We start from the raw sequence: 27,062 nt of genomic DNA on the forward strand, positions 1-27,062 counted from the left end.
ACAGAATCCAATCTAGTAGGTTGCTCTGCACAGTGGACGCAACCTGAACTGAGATTTATATGACACACCAAACAACCCAATGCTTCACAGGAAAGTTATTAAACAAAATATGACAGAGATACATAATTTCTGAACAATGACCAAATGGATGCTTATTCAGCATGTTGAGAGGTTTAGAGAATTTCTGGACTTGGGCCTTAGCAATTAAATTTGGGTCAATGAAAGTTGAAGCTGAGCTAAAAGTTAGAATAGGATGTGAGCAGGGATCACAATTTATACAGCTGGAGTCACAGAACCAGGGAGGCATGAATCCACAGAAGTATTTTAAACAAGGGCAAGACTTTTAAAATTAAAATATTGCTGAACCAAGAGTAGGGGTGTCAGCTGAATTGCACTTTGTTTCTATCCTAACTTGCACATTCAAGTTTTGGATGAACTGAAATTTACAACAGGTGCAAAGTGGGAGGCCAACTTGGAATATTCAAGTCTAGATGTATCAAAAGCAAGAATGAGAATTTCAGTATCATGTAAGCTCAAGCAAGATTAAAGATAAACTGTAACAGAGGTAGTAGTAGCTGGCCTTATTGAAGGAGTTAATTTTCGGTAGGAAGCTGAGCTCAGAATCAAATTCGAGACTTGGAAATGTTCTACATCAGCAGTTAGGGTGAGAGGTACATAAGGGCTGATGAATTGTTTGTGATGTGGATTGAAAACAGTGACAGCAGTTTTTCTGTTTTAAGAGATTTATGCTCTTTCAGTATTAGATGTCAGACAAACAGCATGCCTAATCATAAGCAAAGGAAGCATCAACAGAGGTAGGGGCCAGACTCGATGTATACGTGTTGAGACTATAGACCTGTTACTTTTTTGCCATTCAAATGTATGCATGCAAAACCATGTTCTGTTTCTAACATTGCCCTGCAGTTCACTCCTGATCACAGCAACTTGCTCTGCAGAAAAGTATCATCACATCGTTATTTTGCCACCTTGAAGTTAATGTTATGAAAATAAATTCCTGGAGGGACTCCGCAGATCTGGCAGCATATATGGAGCACGATAGCCGAATTAACATTTTGAGTCTGGTGACCTCCTTCAGAACCGATAGTAGCAGGGAAAACGTATGTGGGGGAGTGGGGAGATGAGGATAGGCAGATAGTTGAAGGCAGAGTGCAGAGAGAGAAAGACAATAATACCAAACCAATAATTGCTATTGCAAGAAATCAAACAAAAACAGAAATTGGTGGAGAGACTCAGCTGCATCATTAGAGAGAAAACAGGCACTGCCACCAACACACCATCATGCTACTGGCCTGAAAGTTTACCCTGTTGTGGTGCACCAGCAAGGCTTTGTGCAAGCTAGAGAAACAGCATTTCAATTTCCACTTGGGGACCCTTAAGAATTCAAAATAAGTTGAAGTTTAGAACGTGAATCCCTTCTTCTGTGTCCTTGATCCATCCCCACAACCTAGACCATGTCATCACATGGGCTGCTTTCAACAAACAGCCAACTCTGAAGCTGAGGGGTAATCTTAGAGGTCTTACAAGAAGCATAGATAAAGTGACTAGCCAAGGTATTTTTCTTAGGTTAGGGAGTCCAAAACTAGACAGCATAGTTTAGGATGAGAGGTGAAAGATTTAAAAAGAACCTGAGGGACAACATTCAAGCAGAGGGTATTGCATGTATGGAACGAGCTTCCAGAGGAAGTGATGGGGGTGGGTACAATTACAGCATTGAAAAGGCATCTGGGTGGTTGTATGAGAAAGCAGGGTTGACAGAGATATGGGCTAAATGCTGGCAAATGAGATTAAGTCAGATTGGGATGTCTGGTCAGCACAGATGAGTTGGACCAACTTGTCTATTTCCGTGCTGTACGACTGACTCATTTTTACGTACTTATGGTTCCCATTATCAGCTTTCCTTTTTCCCTGGCTTACCAATATCTATCCCTTTTGTCTATCCAACTGTCTTTCTCTCTCTAGGCTCCATCTCCAACCATCCACCTTCACCCCAGTCTTCTGCATACATACCACCTTTTCCTAACTACAATCTGTTCTTCAAGAACAATCACCAGACTTTAAATGTTAACTATGTTTTCTCTACACAGTTGCTGCCATATCTGCAATTGCTGTTTGTGTTTCAGATTTTCAGCAAGCACAGTTAGTTGTTTTAGTTAAATTCATGTACTCTGGTACAGACCCTTCTGCCACTGGAAACAGGTTTCCCTTATCTAGTCTACCAAAATTATAACCCCTTTAACAAATCTTTTAACAGGATTGGTTACAAGAATAACTCCATGTAACTAGAGACACAAGCTTTTCTAATAAATATCCGGTACCCAAGTTATGAATATCTTTGCATGCTCAAGTTTTGAAATTCTTCCTGACGTGTGGGACCCATTAATATGCTCCTGCTGTCACCCAGACAATTTTATGTTTTAATAGTCCTTTGTTGTTGTTTTCTATTCCTTTATCAATAAAGCCCAGGATACCATTTTTAAAAACATTCTTAGAATCCCTACACTGCAGCATCGAGTCTACGGTGAGCCTCCAAAAAGAATCCAAACCAGATCCACCTCTCACGTTAACCAGTAACCTCGCATTTACCATGACTAATCGACTTAGCTTACACATCACTGGACACGACAAGACAATTTAGCATGGCCAAACACCTAATCTGCACATACATGGACTGTGGACAGAACCTATGGAGACACAGGAAGAACCTGCAAACTCTACATAGTCATTCAAGGCTTGAATGAAAACCAGGCCCTAGCGCTGTGAGGTAGCAGTGCTCACCACTGCTATTATTTTATTGTGCTGCTGCTATTTTTTTTTAATATTGTCTTTCTCTGTCTCTACCAACTTGCTGACCCTCTTCTCTCTTTCTCTTCCCCACCACCACCACCACAGCATGTGGGCCACCTTCTCATTAGCCACTATCAACTCTAAAGAGAGGTCACCCATCTTGAAATGTTAACTCTGATCTGCCAAGTTTCTTCAGGAATTTGTTTGTGACATTAACCAGAGGTGCCATGACAAGACACTTTTCAGCATAGCAAATTGCTGTGATCTGTAATGCACTGCGTAACTTGTTCTGCTTCTGTAGTAATATTCAAATAGGTTTTGCATAACTATTTGAATGGCAGAAAATTAAAAGACCTATAAGCTCAATACGTAGTCATTGACTCTCAGCCCTAGATTCTGATTAGGCATGCTGTTTGTCCGACATCCAGTACTGAATAAGCAAAAATCTCTTGGAACTACCAGCATTGCTTTCAATCCACACAAACAATTCTGCAGCCAGTGTCTGTCCCTCACCCTAACCGCTGAGCTTGAACATTGCCAATTCTGAGCTCAGCTTCCTGTCTAACATCAACTCCTTCAATAAGACTAGCTAATGTATCTATTAAATATGATTTGGAGGTGCTGGTGTTGGACTGGAGCGGACAAAGTTAAAAAATCTCACAACGCCAGGTTATTGTCCAACAGCTTTATTTGGAAGCCGGTTTCGAAGAGCTGCTTCTTCATGAGGTGGTTGTGGAGTATAAGATCATCGGTCAGGGAATTTATAGCAAAAGTTTACAGTGATGTAACTGAAGTTGTATATTGAAAAAGATCTGGACTGTTTATGTGTCTCATCTTTTAGAATGGGCATGTTGGTTTCAGTTCTTTCATATGTAAATCCCAGAACTTTCTTAAAGTTACATTCTCAAGTAACTTGTGGGAGTGTGTTTGGTGGGAGGGGAATGAGTGTCTGTGAGAGAGTATGTGTGCGAGTGAGAGTGAAAGGGGTGTATGTGTGAGCGTATGAGAAAAGGTCTGTGTGAGTATTGGTCTGTAGGAATGTGTGTGTCTGTTTGGTGCAGTGGGGTCACCTGTAGTGTGACGTGAACCTGAGTTCCCAGTTGAGGCCATCCCCATGGGTAGCGAACTTGGCTGTCAGCCTCTGCTTGGCCACTTTGCGTTGTTGTCTGTGCACTCGCTTACATCCTCCCACAGACTTACACCCCTTTACACACGCACTCTCAGACATATGTACCACCACCCTGCCCAACCCCACGTGCGCGCGTACACACACATGTAAGTTTGTGGGGTAAATTTGTACTTGCAGAATTACATTTTATTTTGCTCAAAGACTGCATGAATTCATGTAAGATTCTGTGAATCGCTTTTTTAGATTTGAATCAGTCTGAACATTACGGCATATACAGCCTCACACAGGTTGCCTCACCATTTCAATGCATTATCTGGGCCAACATGGCACCTCTTGTTAAAGTTCACTTGAGAATGTAACTTTAAGAAAGTTCTGGAATTTACATATGAAAGAACTTAAACCAACATGCCCATTCTAAAAGGTGAGAGATGTAACAAACAATCCAGGTCTTTTTCAATATATAACTTCAGTTACAACACACTGTAAATGTTTGCTATAAATTCTCTGTCCTATGATCTTACACACCACAACCACCTCATGAGGGAGCAGCACTCCGAAAACTAGTGCTTCCAAATAAAGCTGTTGGACTATAACCTGGTGTTGGGTGGTTTTAAACTCGTTAAACTGTTCGACTTCAAATTTTGTTTGAGCTTACACAATGCTGAAATTCTCACATAGTTTTGTTACACCTAGACTTGACCATTTCAAACTGGCCTCTTCCCAAGTTGTCTCACTATCTTCAAGGATGCTTCTACACATCCTTTTAAAATGTACTGTTTAGATTATCTTGTCTACTGATCTTTTCCAATCAAAATATATTCTCTGCACTAAATTTCAACTGTCTTGGCTCTTCCCATTTGTGTGTCCTTAAGTCCATTATTATCATCTTTCCCCAGCATTACTACAATTTTTAACCCAAATGGTGCTCTGAATACCAAACCCTAAGCCTTTTTATATAGAAACTCACCAATTTAATAAAAGACCACATATAGAAGGACAAGGACAGTAGATATATGGGAACACTACCAACTTCAAGTTCCCCTCCAAGCCACCTGCCATCCTGACTTGGAAATATATTTCTGTTCCTTGACTGTTGCTGGATCAAAGTCCCAGAATTCCCTCCCTAATGGCATTGTGGGTCAATTCACAGCAGGTGGACTGTAGCAGTTAAAGAAGGCAGCTCACATCATCACCTCAAGGGCGACTAGGGACATGAAATAAGTGTTAGCCATCCAGCAACACCCATGTCCCACAAATGAATGAATTTTAAAAAAAACACATACTGAGGAACCTCGGGTATCTGAATGAGATGGGCGGGCACTATTTCGTTTGGATAATCAATTAATCGCTTACAGTAAATCCCTTCCCTCTGGGACTCGGAGTTTTTTAAAGTCTGCTCCTCATTCAGAAGATGAGGCAGCAGCACACCGCATGCGAGCCCCCCCCCCCCCCCCCACACTGCCCTAAACAACTACCATCCACCCCCTCTCCCGGGGCACAGGACTGGACATTAACAACAAGACTGCTGCTGCTGCCTTTGTGGGGTAAGTCTCCAGCACCACTCTGATCTCCAGCATCTGCAGTCCGCACTTTCTCCCTGTTACTGCACACAACCCATTGTTAGCCATTAACAGTCCCCATTAATAACTATGCATCCTCCCCGCCAGATTGTTATCCACTCCTTTGTATTCATGACTTGGAGATACTGGTATTGGACTGGGGTGTAAAAAGTTAAAAATCACACAACACCAGATTAATATGTTGAAGGTGTTAGCCCCTTGTGTTCTCTGTCTATGACCTGATGTTTAGATTGATTCTAATCTAAAAAGTGAGATAACAGAGTTTTACATTGTCCAGCTATCACCAATGTTAACAGCTAACCCGAGAATAAACTTTTTAAAAAAGGTTTTGTGATTTACACATGAAAGAAGTGAAACTATCGCTGTATTCTAACAGATGAAAGGCTTAACAGACAATCAATTTTTCAATGTATAATTTCAGTTACATCACACTGTAAATGTTTGCTATAAATTCTGTTAGGACTGTGCTCTCCACAATCACCTGATGAAGGAGCGTTGCTCCGAAAGCGAGTGTGCTTCCAATTAAACCAGTTGGACTACAACCTGGTGTTGTGTGATTTTTAACTTTGTACACTCCTTTGTATAAAATGTGAGGTCTGCAGATGCTGGAGATCAGAGCTGAAAATGTGTTGCTGGTTAAAGCACAGCAGGTCAGGCAGCATCCAAGGTGCAGGAGAATTGACGTTTCGGGCATAAGCCCTTCATCAGGAAAGGGCTCTGGCCCGAAACGTCGAATTTCCTGTTCCTTGGATGCTGCCTGACCTGCTGTGCTTTAACCAGCAACACATTTTCAGCACACTCCTTTGTCTGTCCAGCTGATGTCCACCCTGTCTTCTTGCTACCTTCAGTTTTCAATGCTTGCAGACTTGCTGAGCTTTTCTGGCAGTTTCCGTTATTTTTACGACACTGTCGCTCAAGAACCAGCGGTCTCCGCTGTTACACGGCGGTGACGTATTTTCCCCGCGGCGGCCAATGGGCGAATGCTTGTTGGGTTTCTATGGTGACGAGTGGCGGTGGATATTGGCGTAATTTCCGGTGCTCGCCTGCCTCTTGCATCAGCATCATCAGTAGCAGCGGAATGGAGGCGGGTGAGAGTGAGTAACCGGCGGCGGATATTTAGCAGCACCTTGTCCCTGGGAATAACTTCTCTCAGCGACTCCCCTGCTCTGTGTGGGGCTCGTGAGTCGGCCTATTAGCTTGGTTCAAGGTGATCGCTTCTTGGGCTGGGTATTATTTAAAAGCCAGCCCACACTGTGCATGTTGCAGCCGTAGACTCCTAACTGAAAGGGAAAATGGGCTGATGTATACTTGGGTCACCTATTAAAAGATTCGATTCCATTAACCTGCTCTAGTTGGTCCCAACACTGGAAATATCATATCACATCGGGTAATCTCATAAGAAATGATGAGCTAACGTTATATCAACGAAATAACTGGCAAATCATGACTATGGTAGTTTATGTATAAGCTTTTAGTTTAATTTCACTTTGTACTTTGTTTGACTATAGTTGCTTATCTGTATCATTCGGGCTTTTGCCTTTTAAGGTCTTTTTAAATTGAGCAAAACACCTCTGAACACATTCTGTTGTTAATCCAGAATTTGTCCACTATCAGATTAAGCCAGGTTACTAAATTGTAGAATCTTACAGTACAGAAGGAGGCCATTTCACCCATCATGTCTGAATCAAATCCAGAAAGAGCGACCAAGATAGTCTCATTCTTGTCCCCTAAATTAATCAGTTTCAAATATATATTCAGCTCTCTTATGAAACTTCCTACAAAATCCATCTCCACTACTTTCCCAGGCAGCGCATTCCAAATTCTAACAACTCTCTGAGTAAAGAAGTTTCTCCTCATCTCACTCCTTGCTCTCGCTGGCAATCTTGAAATTGTGACCCCCTCCCCCCTAGATAGTGACATACCAACCAGTGGACACAGAATATCATTCGTTACCATGTCAAAATTGTTCAAATTTTGTAAGGTCACCTCGTAATCTTTTCCACTCCAAGGTGTATAAGCCCAATTTCTCTAATCTTTCCTTGTATCTAAGATACCACGTTCCTGGTATCGTTTTAGTAAATCTCCTTTGAACTCTGTCCAGGGCCTTAATATCCTTCCTTAAATTAGATGCCTAGAACTGAGCACTAATCCAAATGTGGTCTGACCAGTGAATTGTAGAGGTGTAGCATCATTTCTTTTTTTTATTCTCTGCCTCTATTTATAAACCCAAGGATTGTATAAGCCACCTTAACAACTATTTTAGCTTGCCTGACCATCTTCAGAGAATTATGCGTGTAAACCCCAAGCTCATTGTGTTCCTGTACTCCCCTCAAATTTGTAGCAGTGAGCCTATCTTGTCTGTCCATAGTTTTTCTACCAGGTTATGTCTTGTTCCTTCAGCGTTTGTGTAACTTGCATGTGAAATCTTTGGTTTGTGACATTTACTTCTATATCTCAATGTGGATGTCAAAGCTATCAATTTATGGATGTTAATTAGTCAGATTATTAACAAATTTGTGTTCACTGTCACAAATGCTTGGATAACCACAATGCCACTATGCCCAAAAGTGTTTTTGATGTTAGCGACAGTTAATTGAGGGATTGGAAATATGTTTACCATTCAGTCAATGGAATCAGAGCATTTAATATGTACATTTCATGCATTGCTAACCCAGTTTCTCTTTCATTGTGACTAGCCTGAGGTGGCAAACTGAAGGTATATGGTGCCAACCATTAGACTACATATTGACCAGCATCTGCCAGCAATCCTAATGAGTCACATAAACTGTGCTGAAGTTTGAGGTTAGGTACTTTGGTTGGAAAATGTGAGGAAAAAAAATGGTGAGAGGTTTGAATATGTATACATTGAAGGAAACCTGTACAAGAGGTACAGTAAGTGAGGATGCAGGACATCAAGCAATTAGCATAAAAAAGTAAAGAAGTCTTAATGCATTTGCACAGGGTACTGATGAGGCCACACTTAGAGTACTGTGTATAGGTTAGGTGTCCTTCCTTAAGTAAAGATAGAATTTGTCTCAGAGGCTGTGCAAAAAAAATGTTTACAATGCTTGCTTTGAGATGAGAGGGCTATCCCTTGTGAAGGGATTGAGTAGATTTTGCCTGTATTCCCAGTCACTTAGAAGAATGTGAGACTATCACATTGACATAGAAATTCATAAGTACTTGATTGAAGAAATTCTGTAAAAGTGCTTCCTCTGGAGGGAAATGAGTCACACTCATCCATTTCACATTGACTTGAGGAGGAATTATATCACTCAAGTATGTGTGAACGTTTGGAATTCTGCATCCTAGAGACCTGTGAATGCCTAATTATTGAGTGTATTCAGGTTGGTAAATTTTTGATTTTGAGTACCAAGAGAATTAAGGAATATGGGGGATATATGAGAAGCTGCAGCTGAGATAAAGATGATGAAAATCTTTAATGGTGGAGTTCAAAGCACCAGAAAAATTTACTCTAACTCCTGTTCTTATATTCTTATGCCCTAATTGTTTGGAAAAAGATTAAAGTTAAAGTTGTAGTCTAATGTAGTGCGATTAACTGAATTATTCCTGACTTTTAAACACACTTTCTTTTCAACCACTGTCTTAAAATTGTTTGTTACATCTATTAAACTGATAGTTCAATATTTGCCAAGTAAGAATCTTGTATATTTCTTCCAAATCCCTTCTGACTCTTTAAAACTCCAGTTCATACAAGCTCAACTTGTCTAATGTTTCCTCATAAGACAACCCATCTATTCTAAGCGTTGGTCTGGCAAACTTTCTCTGAACTATTTCCAGTGCATTTACATCATTCCTGAAATAAAGTGATCGATACTGTACACATTAGCCCTGATGTGGTCTAACCACAACCCTTTATAACTGAGGCATAACTTCCCTACTTTTGTGTTCAGTTTCCCTTGTAATAAATGATAACATTAGCCTTCCTAAAATTATTTGTTGTACTTGCATACTGACTTTTGTAATTTGTGCATTGGAGCACCCAGATCTCTCTGCATCTCCAAGCTCTGCAATCTCTCACATGTAGGTAATATGATTCTTTTTTTTCTTCCAGCCAAAATGGTCAATTTCACATTTTTCCCATAGTATACTCCATTTGTCAGGTCTTTCCCCATCAGTGTGTCTATATCCATTTTATAGTTTCCTTATGTCTTCTTCACAACTACCTTAACTACCCTTGTGTCATCAACAAATCCAGCAATCATACTTTCAATCCCTTCATAGAAGTTAATTATATCAATTGCAAATACTTGATCCCATAACATTTAACCCTGTGGCATATGATTTATTGCCAACCAGAAAATGACTTTCGTAAATAGTAAATACAGTGTGAATCAGAGGGAGATCTTGGCACCAATTTGCTCAAGAGTCAAACCAGGAAATAACCTCAGATTTAATGTAAATGGGAATGAATTTCTGCAGGGGCTCTTGGCTTTGTATGGTGTAGCTTGGGTGGTAGAGCCATGGAAGAATGAGAAAAGTGCTGCTTTTATTCTTTTTCAGAGGTTAACATATGTTATTGCACAAATATTATAATGGATGAGCAGAAATAAACCTAAACAAATTGTCCTGTGAAATTGCAAAATAGAAACTAAGTGATCAATGACTGCTGTATCTCTTTCTCCTTCCGTAGACACAACCATAGCTGCTGATCATTTTTATCACTGTTTTAGTTTATTAGAGGCTGACATTAAACTTGTACCATCAAGGTGCTTAAAGAATCTGAAATTATAGGCTAGGCTACTCAGATGTTGATTAACAAGCTAGTTCAATGGGGCATTGACAATTGGTGTGTCTGGGAGATAGTGAGGACTGCAGTTGCTGGAAAGTCAGAGTTGATAAAATCTGGTGCTAGAAAGAAAACAGCAGGTCAAACAGCATCAGAAGAGCAAGAGAGTCAATGTTTTGGGCAGGACTCTTCATTAAGACTGAGGAAGGGGATAGAGGCTGAGAAATAAATGGGGGTGTGGGACTGGGGGAAAGGTAGATGGGATGACGATAGGTGGATGCAGGTAGTGGGTGAATGGATTGGTCAGTAGGAAGAGTGGAGCGGATAGGTGGGAAGGAAGATGGACAAGTTAGGTCAGGTCAGGGGGACTGGACCTGAGATGAGGTGGGGGCTGGGGAGATATGGAAGCTGATGAATTCTTTGTTGAGGCCAATAGGTTATAAGCTCCTGAGGTGGAGGATGAAGTGTTCTTCCTCAGATTTATGTGTGGCCTTATTTTGAGGGTGGAGGAGCCCCAAGATAAATATGTCATTGGGGAGCGAAAGGGGGAGTTGAAATGGCTGGCAATGAGGAGATGTGGTTGATCGGAGCGTGCGGACCATAGATGTTCCTTGAACTGTTCCCTGAATTTGTGCTTGGTCTCTCTGATGTAGAGGAGACCACATTGGAAGCAATGGATGCAGTAGATCAGGTTAGAGGAAATGCAAGTGAATCTCTACTGGACTTTGAATGATTCTTTGGAGTGTTGGACAGGGTAAGAGAGGAGGTGTGGCAGCAGTATTGCACCTACTGTGGCCACAGGGAAAGGTGTCAGGTGTGGAGTAGGGCTTGGTGAGGAGTGTGGACCTAACGAGGAAGTCGTTGGGTGTGTCTGACATCATTCAGATTACAAAAACCAGTTTTGTTTCCAATACACTTGCCTTGGGAATACTGGGGAAGGAATGCAAGAGAAGGGAAATAGAAAACCTGATCTAGACAAAATTGTAATTATAATTCACAAGGACCACAATATATATTATAAGGTTGTTAGTGAGTCAAACCTGTTGTACATTACAGGCCCAGTGATGCCACTTTCTTTTTGACTGGAACATCTGAAAATTACTTATTCTCCAAAAACAACTATGACATTTCTTTGTAAATCTTGATCTTTTGCCAGCACAAGCTATAGTTCTAAATTTTGGGCACTCCTGAAATGATTCAGAATGTGCCGTCAGGATGTGATATGGGACCAACCTTCGGCTGGAGCTGTTGGTGCTGACTCAGGGAAAGAGGTTGCGAACTGGAGGCTGAAAACATGAAACATATATTTTTTTTTAAACAGACAGAACCTTTGGTTCTGAAGTTATGTCTCCATGTTCTGTTTTGCAGCTTTCCAGTACAGCAAGTTCCTTGGTTTATCCGCTGAGAATAGAATGAAGGCTTTGAACGATCACCTTGCTGAACGAAGTTATATTGGTGGCTTCACATTCTCTCAAGCTGACGTGGAAGTATTCCGGTCACTTCCAAAACCACCTCTTGATCAATACTTCCATGTGATGCGGTGGTACAGGCACATTGCAGCAATTTGGGATTGCACCCAAGATGATGCCAAGACCTGTGAACTCCACACATGTGAGTAGTGAGCATCTGGATGGGTGTTCACAAGGAGCATCTGGGCAACCACAGACAGTATATGCATGCTGAATTGTTGCCATGATTTTCTAAAATATTCCATTTTAAGACCTTATTTTAAAAAAATTTCTCTAGTGATGGACACTGCTGGCAAAACCAATATTTATTGCCCTTCTCTTGAAAAGGTGATGGTGGTGAGTTGCCTACTTGAACTGTGGCATACAGTCCATGTGGTGAAAAAGAACTCCCACGTTTCTATAGGGACTTCCAGGCTTTTGACCCAACAATGTTGGAAAAACTCTAGACTTATGTCAAAATCAGAATGGTGTTTAACTTGGAGGGGACCTTGGAGCCTTATGCCTGCTGCACTTTACATACTGAAAAAATTTTGATTAGTTGCTGTGATGCACCTTGTTATGTAGTATATTCACCTACTCGAGTAAGGATGAAAAGAATTAATATCTTGAGTTGTTTGTGGGTGTCAGATCAAGCAGTCTGCTTTCTCCTGAATGATGTAAATTCTTTGTGAGAAGTTGAGCTGTAACAATATAGGGAAGTATGATTTCTTGTGGTTGATAAAAAGTGGACATTAAGAAGAGAGTTGCCAGTTTCGCACCTAGCCTTTCACAAGCTGTTTCAGCCATGGTATTTATGTGATGGACCAGAAATTGAACTAGGCTAATGGTAGCACCCTTCCAGGATGTTGATGGTGAGAATTGAATATTAAGGAGATGTGGTTAGATTGTATTGTTATGGATAGTCATTGTTTAGGTGCTGCACAAGTTACTTGGTACATATCAGTCAATACTTGGATTTTATCCAGTTTTTTTTTGCATGATGCACAGAATTCTTCATTATCTGAGGAATTGAAAATAGAACACTTCAATCATCAATATATCTGTTTCTGACCTAATGAACAAGAGAAAGTCATTGATGTATCAACTGAAGACATTTAGGCCTTGGCCCCTACTTTTAGCAATTGCAGTGATACTGTAACACTGAGATAGTTGGTCTCTAATAACTACAGCCATCTTTATTTGCCTTGGTCTAACTTGAACCAGTGAAGGATTTCCTCTTCATTTCCATTGACTTCAGTTTTACTTGGACTTACTGATGTGATACTTGGTTAATCGTAACATGGAGTCCAGGGCAGTAAAATTTAACCTGCCACTGAAATTAAACTGTCCAGTCTGTGCTGAAATGAGGTTTGGAACTGAGTGGTCCAAAAAGAACCTAAAGTGAACATTGAACAGGCTGCTGTTGAGTAGATATCACTTGATAACACTGTCAATGACATCATCCATCATTTTGCTGCAAATGAGCTGATTGGCAGTACCTTGGCCAGTTTGGATTTGCCCTGATTTTCAGGACAGGATAAATCTGTAAGAATTTTACATTTGTTGAGGAGATGCCAATATTACTTTAGCTGTCTGTACTGGAAAAGCTTTGAGGCTTAGTTAGTTCAGGAACACAAGCCTTAAGTGCTAGTGTCAAGCGAGTAATCTTTATTGTTTTGAATAAGGTCAGCCATTTCAAGTAATCGCATTTTTTATTTGAGTGACCTGAAGCCTGATATCTGTGATAGTGGAGATCACCGGAGAGGGCCAAAATCGATTATCCAGCACTTCTGGAGGAAGATCATATGACCATATAACACAGGAGTAGAAGTAGCCCTTTCACCACATTGAATTAACTCTGCCATATAGTTTGATCATAGTTGATCTGATAATCCTCAACATCCACTTTCTTGCCTTTTCCCCATAACCATTGATTTCTTTACTGATTTAAAAATCTATCTCAGCCTTGAATGCAGTTAATGACGCAACCTCAGCAGCTTTGTGTGGTAAATAATCCCACAGATCTACAGTTCTCTGAGAGAAGAAATTTCTTCTTATCATTGTCTTAAATGAACAACCGCTTCTTCTGAGATAATGCCTAGATTCTCCCTCAAGGGAGAATAAGTTTTCCTCACCTACCCTGTCAAGTCTCCTAAGAACCTTGTACGTTTCAATAAGATCGCTTCATTTTTCTAAACTCCAATAAGATTGGGCCTACTCAACGTCACCTCGTGAGAACTAGATTAGCCTAGATAACCTTCTCTTGCGTACCTCCAGTGCCAGTATAGCTTTCATTAAATAAGGGCCAGAATTGTTCACAGTACTCCTGTTGTGCTCTTACTTACTAGTGCCTTGTATAGTTTTAATGAGACTTCACTATTTTTACACTCCATTTCCTTTTGAAGTAAAGGCCAACATGCCATTTGCCTCACCTATTACTTGCTGAATTTATACACAAGAACTCCCTAATTCCTGTATGAGGATGGTTGCAAGTACTTTAGTCTCACATTTTTTGCTGTCACATACTGGGCTTCACCATCTTTGAGAATACTGTTTGATTTTCCTCCTCCTCACATTCGTTATTAATTGGCATTTTCATTCCTGACTGGATGTGTCAGCACAGCAGAATTTTTATCTTTACTTGTACAATACCAGGACTAATGTCCAGATGAACTGAATACCTAGAGTTGTAGGTAGGTCTTTAAACTAATTTGACAGAGGGGAGGGTTTGGGAGAGGGGAACAATGGGCTTACAAAGCAAAAGGATATGGCGGCATTGCAGGGCAGTCATTTGGATAGTGATGTGCTGGGGCAGGAAATGACAAACATGGATAAACAGCAACAAATAAGTTCACAGGAGGAAATAATAAGGTGAAACTAATGCCTGTTTAATTAATGTACACAGGAGTCAGAACAAAATAAGTTAACAAATGCTGCTAATACAGCCGCATTTGTGAGATTTTTTTAATCATTAAAGATACTTGGTTATAAGAAGATCAAAGCTTTAACTAAATATTCAATGTTATGTAACCTTTCAAAGAAGGAAAGGGTTGTAGGGTAGTACATGATAGAATAAGTCTTGAATTGGAAGCTATAAAATTCATATGACTGCAGGCAAGAACTAACAAGGAGAAAAAGATACTAGTGGGAGTATTCTGTGGGCTCCCAATAATGGCTGTGCTATAGCACAGACAATAAATCAGGAGATAATGAGACCATATAAAAAAGTTAATACCTTAATGATGGGTGACTGTAATTTGATATAAATTGAGAAAATGAAATCAGCATTATTTCATAGAATGACATATTTTGGACAGGTTACTTTGGATCTAGTACTGTGTAATGAGGTTGTTTTACAAAATAATGTCCAACTAAATATCCCTAAGGAAACTGGCCATAATGTGATGAAATTTAACATTCAGAAAAACAACCGTGCTAAACTTAAATGAGGGTCATTACAAAAAAAGATGACAGCTCAATGGAGTGGGGAAGGAATTTAGCAGGAAAAAAAAACTGAAGAGCAGTAGCAAAAATTTAAGAAAATAGTTCGCGGCTCACAAAAAAGATACACCCAGTGAGTAATGAAATTCAAAAAATACTAAGTAACCAAGGGAAAGAGGAAATAAATATATTAATTTTTACCAAAGGAAACTGATGGTGCTAAAGGTTGGTAAGTTCTCAGGGTCTGACAAATTGCATCATAGGATACTAAAAGGAAGTAACTATAGAGATGGTGGATGCAGTGGTTATAATCATCAAACATTTTTAGTTTGTGTAAAAGACTAAGAGGTTTGGAAAACTGCCAATATAATATTCTTATTCAAAAAGAGAGGGGAGTAAAAGAAGACAAAGCTAACTATGGGCCAGATAGATTAATGTCAGTAATGTAGAGGATGTTGATTCTATTATAAATGATGTAAAAGCAAAGAATTTAAAAGTGCATAATATAATCAAGCTGGGTAGCTTGGCTTAATGAAGGGGAATGCATGCCAAACAAATTTAGTGCAGTTCTTTGAGGAGGTACCAAGCAGGACAGATAAAATGGAGCCAATAGATGTCTTTGGATATCCAAAAGGCATTTTGCAAAGTACCACAAGTAAGGCTACTAAATAAGATAAGAACCCATAATGTTGGGTAGCGTATTAGCACAAATACAGAATTGGTTAACTCATAGAAGTCAGAGTAGAGATAAATTGCATGGCCTGGGTGGTGTAGAATGCTGCAGGGAACAGTTCTAGAGCTGTAATTATTTATAGTATTTATTAATGGCTTAGATGAGGTAAGTGAATATATTATCGTCCAGTTTATGGGTGCCACTGCAATAGGTGAGACGGTAAGTGATGAGGATGACAGAGTTTCCGGGGGGATAGGGACAGGTTGATTGGGCAGAAACCTTTGCAGATGAAATGTAATGTGGGTAAATGTGAGTTTATGTACTTTGGCAGAGAAAAACACAGAGGAGCTGAATATTATTAAAGTTGAGAAAGACTTCAGAAAGTTGCAGCAATGAGGGATTTGGCATGAATCTCATAAAAAAAACTAGCATCCAAGTTCAGTGGGAAATAGAGAAGGCCAGTGGAATGTTGGCCTTTGTTTCTAAGGGAATGGAGTATTTTTAAAAGTTGCCAGAATGATGAGGTATCAGTTGAACATACCGAGAATTGTGTGAACAGTTTTAGTCCCTTTTATCTTAAGAAAATATATTTTCTGACATTGGAAGTACACAAGGTTGCTCCTGTGAGTGGAGAAATTTTCTTTTGAAGTGAGGTTGAGCAGGTTAGTTGTGCAGTCATTAGAGTTTAAAAGAACGAGAGGAGATCTTATTGAAACATATAAGATTCTTAAGAGGCTTGATAGGGTAGTGCTGAGATGTTGCTTTCCCTTCTATGTGTGTCTGGGACCAGGGCACGTGGTTTCTCAGTGCGGTGTGTTGAATGGCGAAGCAGACTTGAAGAGCTGATAGCCTATTCCTGCTCCTAATTTCAATATTTACTACAGCTAATACAGAACAACAGAGGAGCTATTCACCACACTGAGAATAAACACTTGGGTAGACCAGTTGGTTGTGCTGAATGCTGTCCTGATATGTTCTCTCTTGAGCAGGTGGGACTTGAACCCAAGCCCCTTGACTCTGCGTTAGGGGTACTACCGCTGTATCACAACACTCTAATTTGTTTGTTCTCTGAAATTTACAAATGAGACATACTAATCTGATTCATCTTATTTTAATCAATCTGTTCAAACACCTTTTGGGCAGATGGGACTTGAATTTGGGCCTCCACCCGCATGGGCCCCAGCTATGCCTGTCTCTTCGTAGGATATGTGGAACAGTCCATCTTCCGCAACTACACTGGTACCACCCCCCACCTTTTCCTCCACTACATCGATGACTGTATCGGCGCTGCCTCGTGCTCCCACGAGGAGGTTGAACAGTTCATCAACTTTACTAACACCTTCCATCCCGACCTCAAATTCACCTGGACTGTCTCAGACTCCTCCCTCCCCTTCCTAGACCTTTCCATTTCTATCTCGGGCGACTGACTCAACACAGACATCTACTATAAACCGACTGACTCCCACAGCTACCTGGACTATACCTCCTCCCACCCTGCCCCCTGTAAAAACTCCATCCCATATTCCCAATTCCTTCGTCTCCGCCGCATCTGCTCCCAGGAGGACCAGTTCCAACACCGCACAGCCCAGATGGCCTCCTTCTTCAAGGAGCGCAGATTCCCCCCAGACGTGATCGACGATGCCCTCCACCGCATCTCCTCCACTTCCCGCTCCTCCGCCCTTGAGCCCCGCTCCTCCAACCGCCACCAAGACAGAACCCCACTGGTTCTCACCTACCACCCCACCAACCTCCGTATACAATGTATAATCCGCCGTCATTTCCGCCACCTCCAAACGGACCCCACCACCAGGGATATATTTCCCTCCCCTCCCCTATCAGCGTTCCGCAAAGACCACTCCCTTCGTGACTCCCTCGTCAGGTCCACACCCCCCACCAACCCAACCTCCACTCCTGGCACCTTCCCCTGCAACCGCAGGAAATGTAAAACTTGCGCCCACACCACCTCCCTCACTTCCCTCCAAGGCCCCAAGGGATCCTTCCATATCCGCCACAAGTTCACCTGCACCTCCACACACATCATCTATTGCATCCGCTGCACCCGATGTGGCCTCCTCTATATTGGGGAGACGGGCCGCTTACTTGCGGAACGCTTCAGAGAACACCTCTGGGACGCCCGGACCAACCAACCCAACCACCCCGTGGCTCAACACTTTAACTCTCCCTCCCACTCCACCGAGGACATGCAGGTCCTTGGACTCCTCCACCGGCAGAACATAACAACACGACGGCTGGAGGAGGAGCGCCTCATCTTCTGCCTGGGAACCCTCCAACCACAAGGAATGAACTCAGATTTCTCCAGTTTCCTCATTTCCCCTCCCCCCACCTTGTCTCAGTCGGTTCCCTCAACTCAGCACCGCCCTCCTAACCTGCAATCTTCTTCTTGACCTCTCCGCCCCCACCCCACTCTGGCCTATCACCCTCACCTTGACCTCCTTCTACCTATCACATCTCCATCGCCCCTCCTCCCTACCTTTTATCTTAGCCTGCTTGGCACACTCTCCTCATTCCTGATGAAGGGCTTATGCCCGAAACGTCGAATTTCCTATTCCTTGGATGCTGCCTAACCTGCTGTGCTTTAACCAGCAACACATTTTCAGCTGTGATCTCCAGCATCTGCAGACCTCATTTTTTACCCTCTGGCTCAGAGGTCAGGATGTTACCACTGTCCTGCAAGAGCCCTATATTCACCTTTTTAGATATTTTTAATTAATCTATTCATACACACCTCTGAGGCCACCTGGCTCAGAATTAAGAACATTTCCACTGTGCCACAAGAGCCCTTGACAGAGACCTGTTAAATATTTTTCATCAATCTTTTATATCGATGTCACAGGCTATCAATGAGAATTGACTACATTTACCGTGAATGCCACCACTAGGTGGTGCAGTGCACATGCATTTTTTTTAGCTGATGTGCAGGAACACCAGTTTGCTGCAAAGCAATGAAATGACACCTGCCTGGGATCTCATCTGTTTTCTGTTGAAAGCTATCTTCCAGGATTTGCAACGACACATGTTTCCAGAGCTGTACAGTGCAGCCACTTCCTCCAACTGGACAAAGACTAATTGATTGTGGACTAACCTATTGAAAACCGTACTGTTTGTGCTCCCAAAAGTGTTGGGCAATCCAAGAGCCCTCCACCTCAGTGAATCATGGCCAGCTGGTGAGATCTGGAATCTCTGCCTCATTCTCTGCCTCGTCCCCAGCCTCTCCAGGATCCTCACTTCCAGTTTCTTCCCTAACCAACCCCACTTCCTGCAGCAGCCACAGTGAGTGCCTTGTGGGCAGGTGCTGACATTGCTGCACGTGGTATGCAGTGACATCAGTGGTGCATGCACAGACACTTGCTGTGGCTTGTTGCAACAATCTGAAGTCACAGTCTGCTTCTGTGCATGCAAAGGGCCATTTTGCCATTCAGAGATATCTCTATCAGAGCCAGGAATGCTGTTCATTGCTGCGCTGCCATTAGTTTGGGAAAGCTCTTTGTGAACATCAGATAAATCTGTTATCATTTGTGACTGTAGGTCATTGCTAGAAAAGTAATGTTTTATCCATCTGTCACTGTGGAGGCTTTCTTTACTTTCCGCTGTATCCACATTAATGCATGAAATGTAAGCAGCAATTGATAGCCAGATAACTTTGCATGAAATGGTGTGATGATTGGATGACAGTAATGTGTGTTCATAACATGTTACCTTATATATGATAACCATCGCACCTTAGTAAACATGATGAGAAATTGTTTGGAAAGACAGGACTTACTTTGTTTTTGACAAGCAGTTTTGAAAGTTAGACTCTGATCTATCCCAATGCAGCTAGTAAAGATGATTGGAAAACAAACAGTTGCCATATGGGACCTTTCTTTAACTATTTTGATTTCCTCTAGCCAAAGCGAAGAGAACCCAACCACCATGGGCCCCACCACCAGAAGTGAAACAACCTGAGTTAAGACTGTATAACAGTTTGACACGCAGGAAGGTCAGTGCTAATAATGGAGAGGACTGAATTATAATGCAGAATAATTTTTTCTCCCGATGAAGTGTTTTATTACAGCCTGACATGAGAAAGAATGATAGAATGGATACAATGTAGAAGGCAGGAATGAGAAATTTCCGCTGACCTTTTCATCTCAGAAAATCCACCCTTTAAATTTTTTTCTGACACTGTATCTGGCTGAGGGATGCGACAACTCCACTCTTTGCTGTTGAATCGGCCACCAATCTGACTGCTGTGATTGGGTGTAGCAAAGGCCACACACCCAGTAATTGCTGTACTCCTGCCCAGCCCAAAGCATCTGCCTGTGATTGGCTATTTCCTTTGTGCCATCTCCATTGTGTGCTGACATTGGATAAGGGATAGAGCAGAAGTCTGGTGACAGCTTCACAGGGCCTGGAGGCTGGGTGCAGGGAATTCATCTTATAGGAGATGAGTGGGGTGGAGGATGGTCGGGTCTGGGGCTAAATTGTTCACAGCCAAACAGGCTACCAGCAATAGCAGAAAATATGCATCTCAATATTGCTTGGAGAACTTGATGTAAAAGCAATTTTGTTTTTCACAAGAATATTGTACAATTGATAGTCCAATTTGGATTATCAATTATGGTGGATCCAAATTAACTTCTCTGCATATTCAGTTCTGTTATCATTTTGTGCTTCTAACTGTACCCATTTTAAAACTGGTTCAGATTACATGACACCAGGTTATAGTTCAATAGGTTTACTTGAAACCACAAGTTTTCGGAGCTGTGCTTCTCTGTCACCTGAGGAAGGATGTTAAATGTGATTTTAAATAAACGTGACTATAACCTGGTGTCATGTGACTTCTGACCTTGTTCACCCCAGTCCAACACCAGCACCTCCATATCATATTAAAATTGGAATTGTAATTAGATGAAGCAATACTTATGGGCTGTCCTGAAGCATATCTTATGCTCATTGCTGTTCAATTCTTATCAGTGTAAAAGACACATTCATTGCTTGGTAAAGGCAAAAAGGTTGGAACAGAGTTGAGATCCTTTTTATTGAGGAGAGGATTGGCACTGAGAACTTGGCCCTGGGATTTGCGCACCCCCTCCCCCATAAAGCTGCTTGTCTCACATGCCAATCAATGTTTTTTGAAGTTTTAAGATTTGATTCCCATAATCCACCATCATTTTTTGCTGAGTTTGCACACCAGCTCCCCGACATCTGGGCATGGTGCAAAACTCCAGGTAGCAGGGAGGGTGGAGAAGAAAGATGTTTCAGTGAGTGAGGGCTGCACCCAGTGAACAAGATAAGTTAGTGAGTTTTGAGAAGATTTGTAGCTCAGGTTGAGGTTCTGGATGTAGTTTTGCTTGCTGAGCTGGAAGGTTCTTTTACAGATGTTTCGTCACCATACTAGGTAACCTCTCAGTGAGTCTCTGGATGAAGCACTGCTGATGATTCCTGCTTTTTATTTATATGTTTGTGTTTCTTTGGGTTGGTGATGTCATTTCCTGTTTTTCTCAGGGGGTGGTAAACGGGGCCCAAGACAATGTTTGTTGATAGAATTCTGGTTGGAATGCCATGCTTCTAGGAATTTTCGTGCATGTCTCTGTTTGGCTTGTCCTAGGATGGGTGTGTTGTCCTAGTCGAAGTAACTCAGCCAAAATTAAAATTTAGTTTAATTCTGTGTTAACAAGCTGGTCCAAAAACTGTTGACAACGATACTTGTATTTCTAAATCTCAACATGTATTTCCCTCTGACAGGAGATATTTCGTCCCCAGAATGGGAAACGTGTATTATGGTACTGCTGCGGGCCCACTGTTTATGATGCCTCACATATGGGACACGCCAGGTAATCTGTTATGTGAAATCAGTTTACTGCTTCTTCAGCTAATTCTTTCATTCTTGCATAAGCTCTTATGCTGTCAATCCACTATTACTGTTGTATGAGCTGGGGTGATAGATTGCAGAATCCCAGCTCCTGATTGCTCGTCTGTGACTCCTCTTGGAATGCAATTAGAGTGGGCATTTACACAGAGGTAAGATCAAGTTTGGTTGTAATGTCTGCTATTGGAGACTATCCATTGTGTTTTGTTTGAAAAGAGTCCTGCATCACTGTTATACTGAATAGTGCACAGGTTTAAACATTCTGTGGTTGTAATTAGAAATGTGCACAGAGAGACACAGATGATCCATCCACTCTATTGCTATGATTTTTGGCATAACTACCATTGTTATCCTGGCATGGTCCAGGGCAAATTTAACCAACCAGATGTGACCTGTTATGGCATGCATCATGTTATGTCAATAGCCGGTGTCAAGTCATGAACATCTGTCAGTGCCATTTATTTTGAGGTGTTTTGGTAAATATATGACCTTTTGGACATTGAAACATACAGAATAATGAAACCCTTGATTCACTGTCTGCTCAGTAGCTGTATTAGTTGATCTGAGATTGTGATGGATTTATTTTATAGTTGCTTTTGATGCCATCAGCCAGGGTTCCTAACTGACCTCCAGTGGCTCTTGCTGAAGAGTGGAGTGCGTGTGGATATTTATGTAAGAAAAGGATGAAGGAGGAGAAAGTGAGGACTGCAGATGGTGAAGATCTGTTGTGCTGCTGGAAAAACAAAACAGGTCAGGCAAATCTGAGGAGCAGGAGAATTGACATTTTGGTCATCAGCCCTTCATCAGGAATGAGGATGAAGAGCTAATACTCGAAATGTTGATTCTCCTGCTCCTCGGATGCTGCCTAACCTGCTGGACTTTTCAAGAAAAGAATGAAGTTTGTTTGCAATGCCTGCAATAGTTAAGGGGTCTTTTATTTTTAAAAGTGGCCATCTTTGGTAATCCTCCAACCCTGTAATGTTGCCCAGGTTGTTATAACTTCACAGGTGATGCTATGTCTGACACCAACAAAGCCTATGACTTGTCGTCTCAGATCTAAATAGGCTAAGCTATTTCTTACTGACATTTGCAGGTCCTACATTTCCTTTGACATTCTGCGACGGATTCTGATGAATTACTTCAAATATGATGTATTCTACTGTATGAACATCACAGATGTAGATGACAAGGTAAGACTAAATTTATGCTTCTGTTAGTATCTGCTTTTAACATTAACTTAAATCCTAATTGGACTTTATCAAAGAAACATTTTCTGTCACTTTATTCTGACTGACTCTCAATTTGCCAACAATCATGTTTTCCATCTCCAATGACACGATAGTTCAATATGCCCCAGCAGTGCCATACTCACAGAATAGAACACTCATTCCACTATACTAAATTATAGATATTTTCCTTCAGATGCTGCATTCTGCATACTTGTTGTATATTGCTAGCTTTAAATAATAGTAAATGCTAAGGATGAAGTGAATGGATAAAAAAGGTAAAATTAAATTAATTGCTTTCACAAAATAAGGTATGGAACATAGATTGACTGGTTGTTCAGGCAGGATTCTTTTTTTTTCTAGATTGTAGATGACACCAAAATTGTTGGTATAGTGGACAGTGAAAAAGATTACCTCACAGTACAATGGGTCCTTGATCAGATGGGCTGATAGGCAGAGGAGTGGCAGATGGAGTTTAATTTAGATAAATGTGAGTTGCTGCATTTTGGAAAGGCAAAGCAAGGCAGGACTTACAGATGTAATGGTAAGGTCCTGGGGAGTGTTGCTGAACAAAGAGACCTCGGAGTGCAAATTCATAGTTCCTTGAGAGTGGAGTCACAAGTAGACAGAGTAGTAAAGAAGGCGTTTGATATGCTTGCCTTTTGGTCAGTGCAATGAGGAAAGGGGTTGGCAGGTAATCTTTGCAGCTGTACAGGACATTGGTTAGGCCACTTTTGGAACACTGTGATCCTGGTCCCCCTGCTACAGGAATGGTGTTGTGAAACTTGAAATGGTTCAGATTAGATTAGATTCCCTACAGTATGGAAACAGGCCCTTCAGCCCATCAAGTCCACACCGACCTCCTGAAGAGTGACCCACCCAGATCCAGTCCCCTACCCTTTATTTACCCCTGTCTAATGCATTGAACACGATGGGTAATTTAGCATGGCCAATTCACCTGACCTGCACATTTTGGATTGTGGAAGGAAACCGGAGCACCCAGAGGAAACCCACGCAGACACAGGGGGAATGTCCAAACAGACAGTCACCCAATATGGAAATTGAACCTGGGTCCCTGGTGCAGTGAGGCAGCAGTGCTAACCATTGCGCCACAGTGCCACCCCATAGGTTCAGAAAAGATTTACAAGGATGTTGCTAGAATTGGACGGTTTGAGCTATAGGGAAAGGCTGCGGTTATTTTCCTTGGACTGTTGGAGAATCAGGAGTGACCTTATAGAGGTTTATTAAATCATGAGCAGCATGGAAAGGGTAGTCAAGATCTTTTCCCCAGGGTAGGGGAATCCAAAACTAGAAAGCATAGGTTTAAGATAAAAGGGGGCACTTTTTTCCCCACAGAGGCTGGTGCATGTATGGAATGAGCTGCCAGAGGAGGTGCTGGAGGCTTGTATAATTACAACATTTAAAACACCTAGGTAGGTATATGAATAGGAAGCATTTAGAATGGCAGAGACTAGGTGCTGGCAAATGGGACTCAATTAATGTAGAATATTTGGTGAGCATGGATGAGTTGGACTGAAGGGTCTGTTTCCATGCTGTACATTTCTATGAATCTATAATAACCTTTTTTCAATAAATTGTAAAAAGATAAATAGTACATTGCAAGATATTTTGATTTGAATCTTAGAGAATTTGTATGAAAACTTAACTAATCCCCATGTAGAATAATACAATTGTAATAAACTTAGTATTTATAAAATACATGCTGTTGTGATGTACAACTCAAGGGAAAGGGGTAAAAAGGCATTTCACAGACTTTTTTGACAAAAATATTCTTTATTCATTAAATATCTAGAAGTACATTCCAAAACATAAAAGTATACATTGCATAAATTTCATATTTTAAAAGTTAAGAATATGACATCTTCATTTAGCAATTGCTTACATGCAGTGTCTTGGGCAATTCTTTGGCATGATTCAATAGCTGCAAATGTGTTGCTGGTCAAAGCACAGCAGGTTAGGCAGCATCTCAGGAATAGAGAATTCGACGTTTCGAGCATAAGCCCTTTATCAGGAGGGCTTATGCTCGAAACGTCGAATTCTCTATTCCTGAGATGCTGCCTAACCTGCTGTGCTTTGACCAGCAACACATTTGCAGCTGTGATCTCCAGCATCTGCAGACCTCATTTTTTACTCCATGATTCAATAGACCTGTAATGATTGACTCTATTTAAGCTGTGCACCAAATCTAAAGACAAAGCACTGTTAGGAGGACTCCACATGCCAGAGAACTGTTTGAGATGTATCATTATACTGTTTGAAGGAGGGTACCTCAAGTAGGAAAAGTTTGAAACTTCTCTTTGGGCTCCGTGCAGAATTTACGGATTTTTGCAATGTAGCAGTTCTGGTTTTCCTAGTGTTCCCATGAAGGTATGGAGGCATGACTGCTGTTGTGCTATTTCACCTATTAACTAATGGGCAGTCTTCAACTCCTCACTGTCTTTTTGAAGATCTATATCCGACAGTTCCCTTTTAAGCATACACTATCTTGACTTGGAATTGTATCTTCATTCCTTCACTTGTAAGTTTATTACAGTTGATTTAAGTAGAATATCCTGCATGGGGATTAGTTGATTTTTCTTATAGATTCTGTAAGATTCAAGTCAAAATGTCTGTTCAAAGGCCTGGAACTTCCTACCAGTTGAGTCTGTGTGTGTGTGCGCGCACACGTGTGCCTATACCATATGGATTGCTGTATTTAAGAAGGTAGCCCATCATCACCTTCACAGAGGTAATAGGAAATGGGAAACAAATTACTCACATCCATTAATGAAATACAAAGAAACAAACAGCTTGCCTTGTCTGAATGTGTATTTTCTGTCTTCTGATTTGAATCCCTAGTGGCTATCTATGTAATTGAGATAATTGATGTCACTTTGAGAACTTGATACTTTTACAGTCAGTGTAAAATATTCATTCATGAATTTTAGCATGTATTTTTTTCTGTCTCCTCTTAAGTATCTATACAGATGTTAGATGTAGTTAATTGCCAGTCTCTGCATATCTTTCCATGTGCAGGTCGAAATGCAAGATTTTCTGATGTCGTTCAGGAAATTACTTTAAAGCTTCATATTCCCAAAAATATTTGAGTTTCAACTGTACCTATAAGTGTGATTGCAAATTATACTTTGTGTTGGTTGGTTACTGCTTCCATAGTACATTGGAGTAATATTGTGCTGGATTTATGTCTGCCTCTCCTAGTCAATGGTGTGGTGATATATTCTCTCCTGAACTTGCATGTGGTTTGTACTCACTCTCTCCGTTATGCTGCTTTACTGATGTGGAAGCTGGTTTTTTTCGCACAGATTATCAAGCGAGCTCGACAGAATCACCTATTTGAACAGTACAAAGAGAAAAATTTGTCTCCTATACAACTTCTACAGGACATCAGTGAGGCTCTGAAGGTATCATAATATTGAAGTTGCTTCTACATTCTATACCGAAAAATGATTGCCCCGTACTTTTTTTTTTAAACCTGGTTAGAGGGACATCACACCATAATTTAACCTTTTTTGTAATATTTACAGTATTTCCAGACTTTTCCTTTTTGTTATATCCCTGTTGATGTTGTCTGTGAATCTCAGTGAGAGCACACTTTCAGATCAAAGGAATATCAGACAAAGTTGTATTTAACTCTTTACTCTCTTTGGTGTTGGTTGCAAGGCAGAACTAACTGATCTGTTTTGTCCAACTTCTTCACCAAATGAGAAAGAAAGAAAGATGTTGTGCTCTCTTTATCACCTCGTGTCAAGGTTGTGAACCACATTGATGATTCAACAGCGCTCTCGCTCAGATCATTTCAGTTCTCTTTTTTTCTTTCCACCTCCCCTCAATGTGCTGATTCCCTGTTTCATGATGTTGCTTACACTCTATTGCACTTAGTCCATCTTATTTTCGTACTGCTTTATACTCTTGTAAATTTAAACAGTGATCGCCATCAAAATGTTCCACTTTGGGGGAACAGTTGATTCCAATCCTGCTCTTCAAGGTACAAAAGTACACAGTTCCTGACTCTGTTCATTGGGTAGTCTTCAGGAACTAGTTTTATTTTCATTATTTGCTAGCCAAGGAGGCTGAGATTAATGTCAACCCTTCAGCTATCCTACGTGAGATTAGGTTA

The 27,062-nt window shown here is 41.1% G+C and overlaps 1 protein-coding gene across 4 annotated transcripts in view; it reads left to right on the top strand.

Moving 5' to 3' along the window:
- The first annotated feature begins 6,560 nt into the window (after window positions 1-6,560).
- Window positions 6,561-27,062, top strand: part of cars1 (cysteinyl-tRNA synthetase 1) — an 81,186-nt gene continuing 60,684 nt past the window's right edge. The window contains exons 1-6 of one of the 4 annotated variants that reach the window (XM_060838439.1): window positions 6,561-6,608; window positions 11,633-11,875; window positions 19,735-19,826; window positions 21,575-21,663; window positions 22,792-22,888; window positions 26,248-26,346. In XM_060838439.1, the coding sequence (XP_060694422.1) occupies window positions 6,593-6,608; window positions 11,633-11,875; window positions 19,735-19,826; window positions 21,575-21,663; window positions 22,792-22,888; window positions 26,248-26,346 (636 nt within the window). In that variant the 5' untranslated portion in view covers window positions 6,561-6,592. Of the gene's footprint in view, window positions 6,609-6,634; window positions 6,722-11,632; window positions 11,876-19,734; window positions 19,827-21,574; window positions 21,664-22,791; window positions 22,889-26,247; window positions 26,347-27,062 lie in introns of those variants that run through there. The other 3 variants (XM_060838440.1, XM_060838442.1, XM_060838443.1) reach the window with 3 other exon arrangements.

The sequence above is a fragment of the Hemiscyllium ocellatum genome, chromosome 18 (genome assembly GCF_020745735.1).
Source record: "Hemiscyllium ocellatum isolate sHemOce1 chromosome 18, sHemOce1.pat.X.cur, whole genome shotgun sequence".
Taxonomy (NCBI): domain Eukaryota; kingdom Metazoa; phylum Chordata; class Chondrichthyes; order Orectolobiformes; family Hemiscylliidae; genus Hemiscyllium; species Hemiscyllium ocellatum.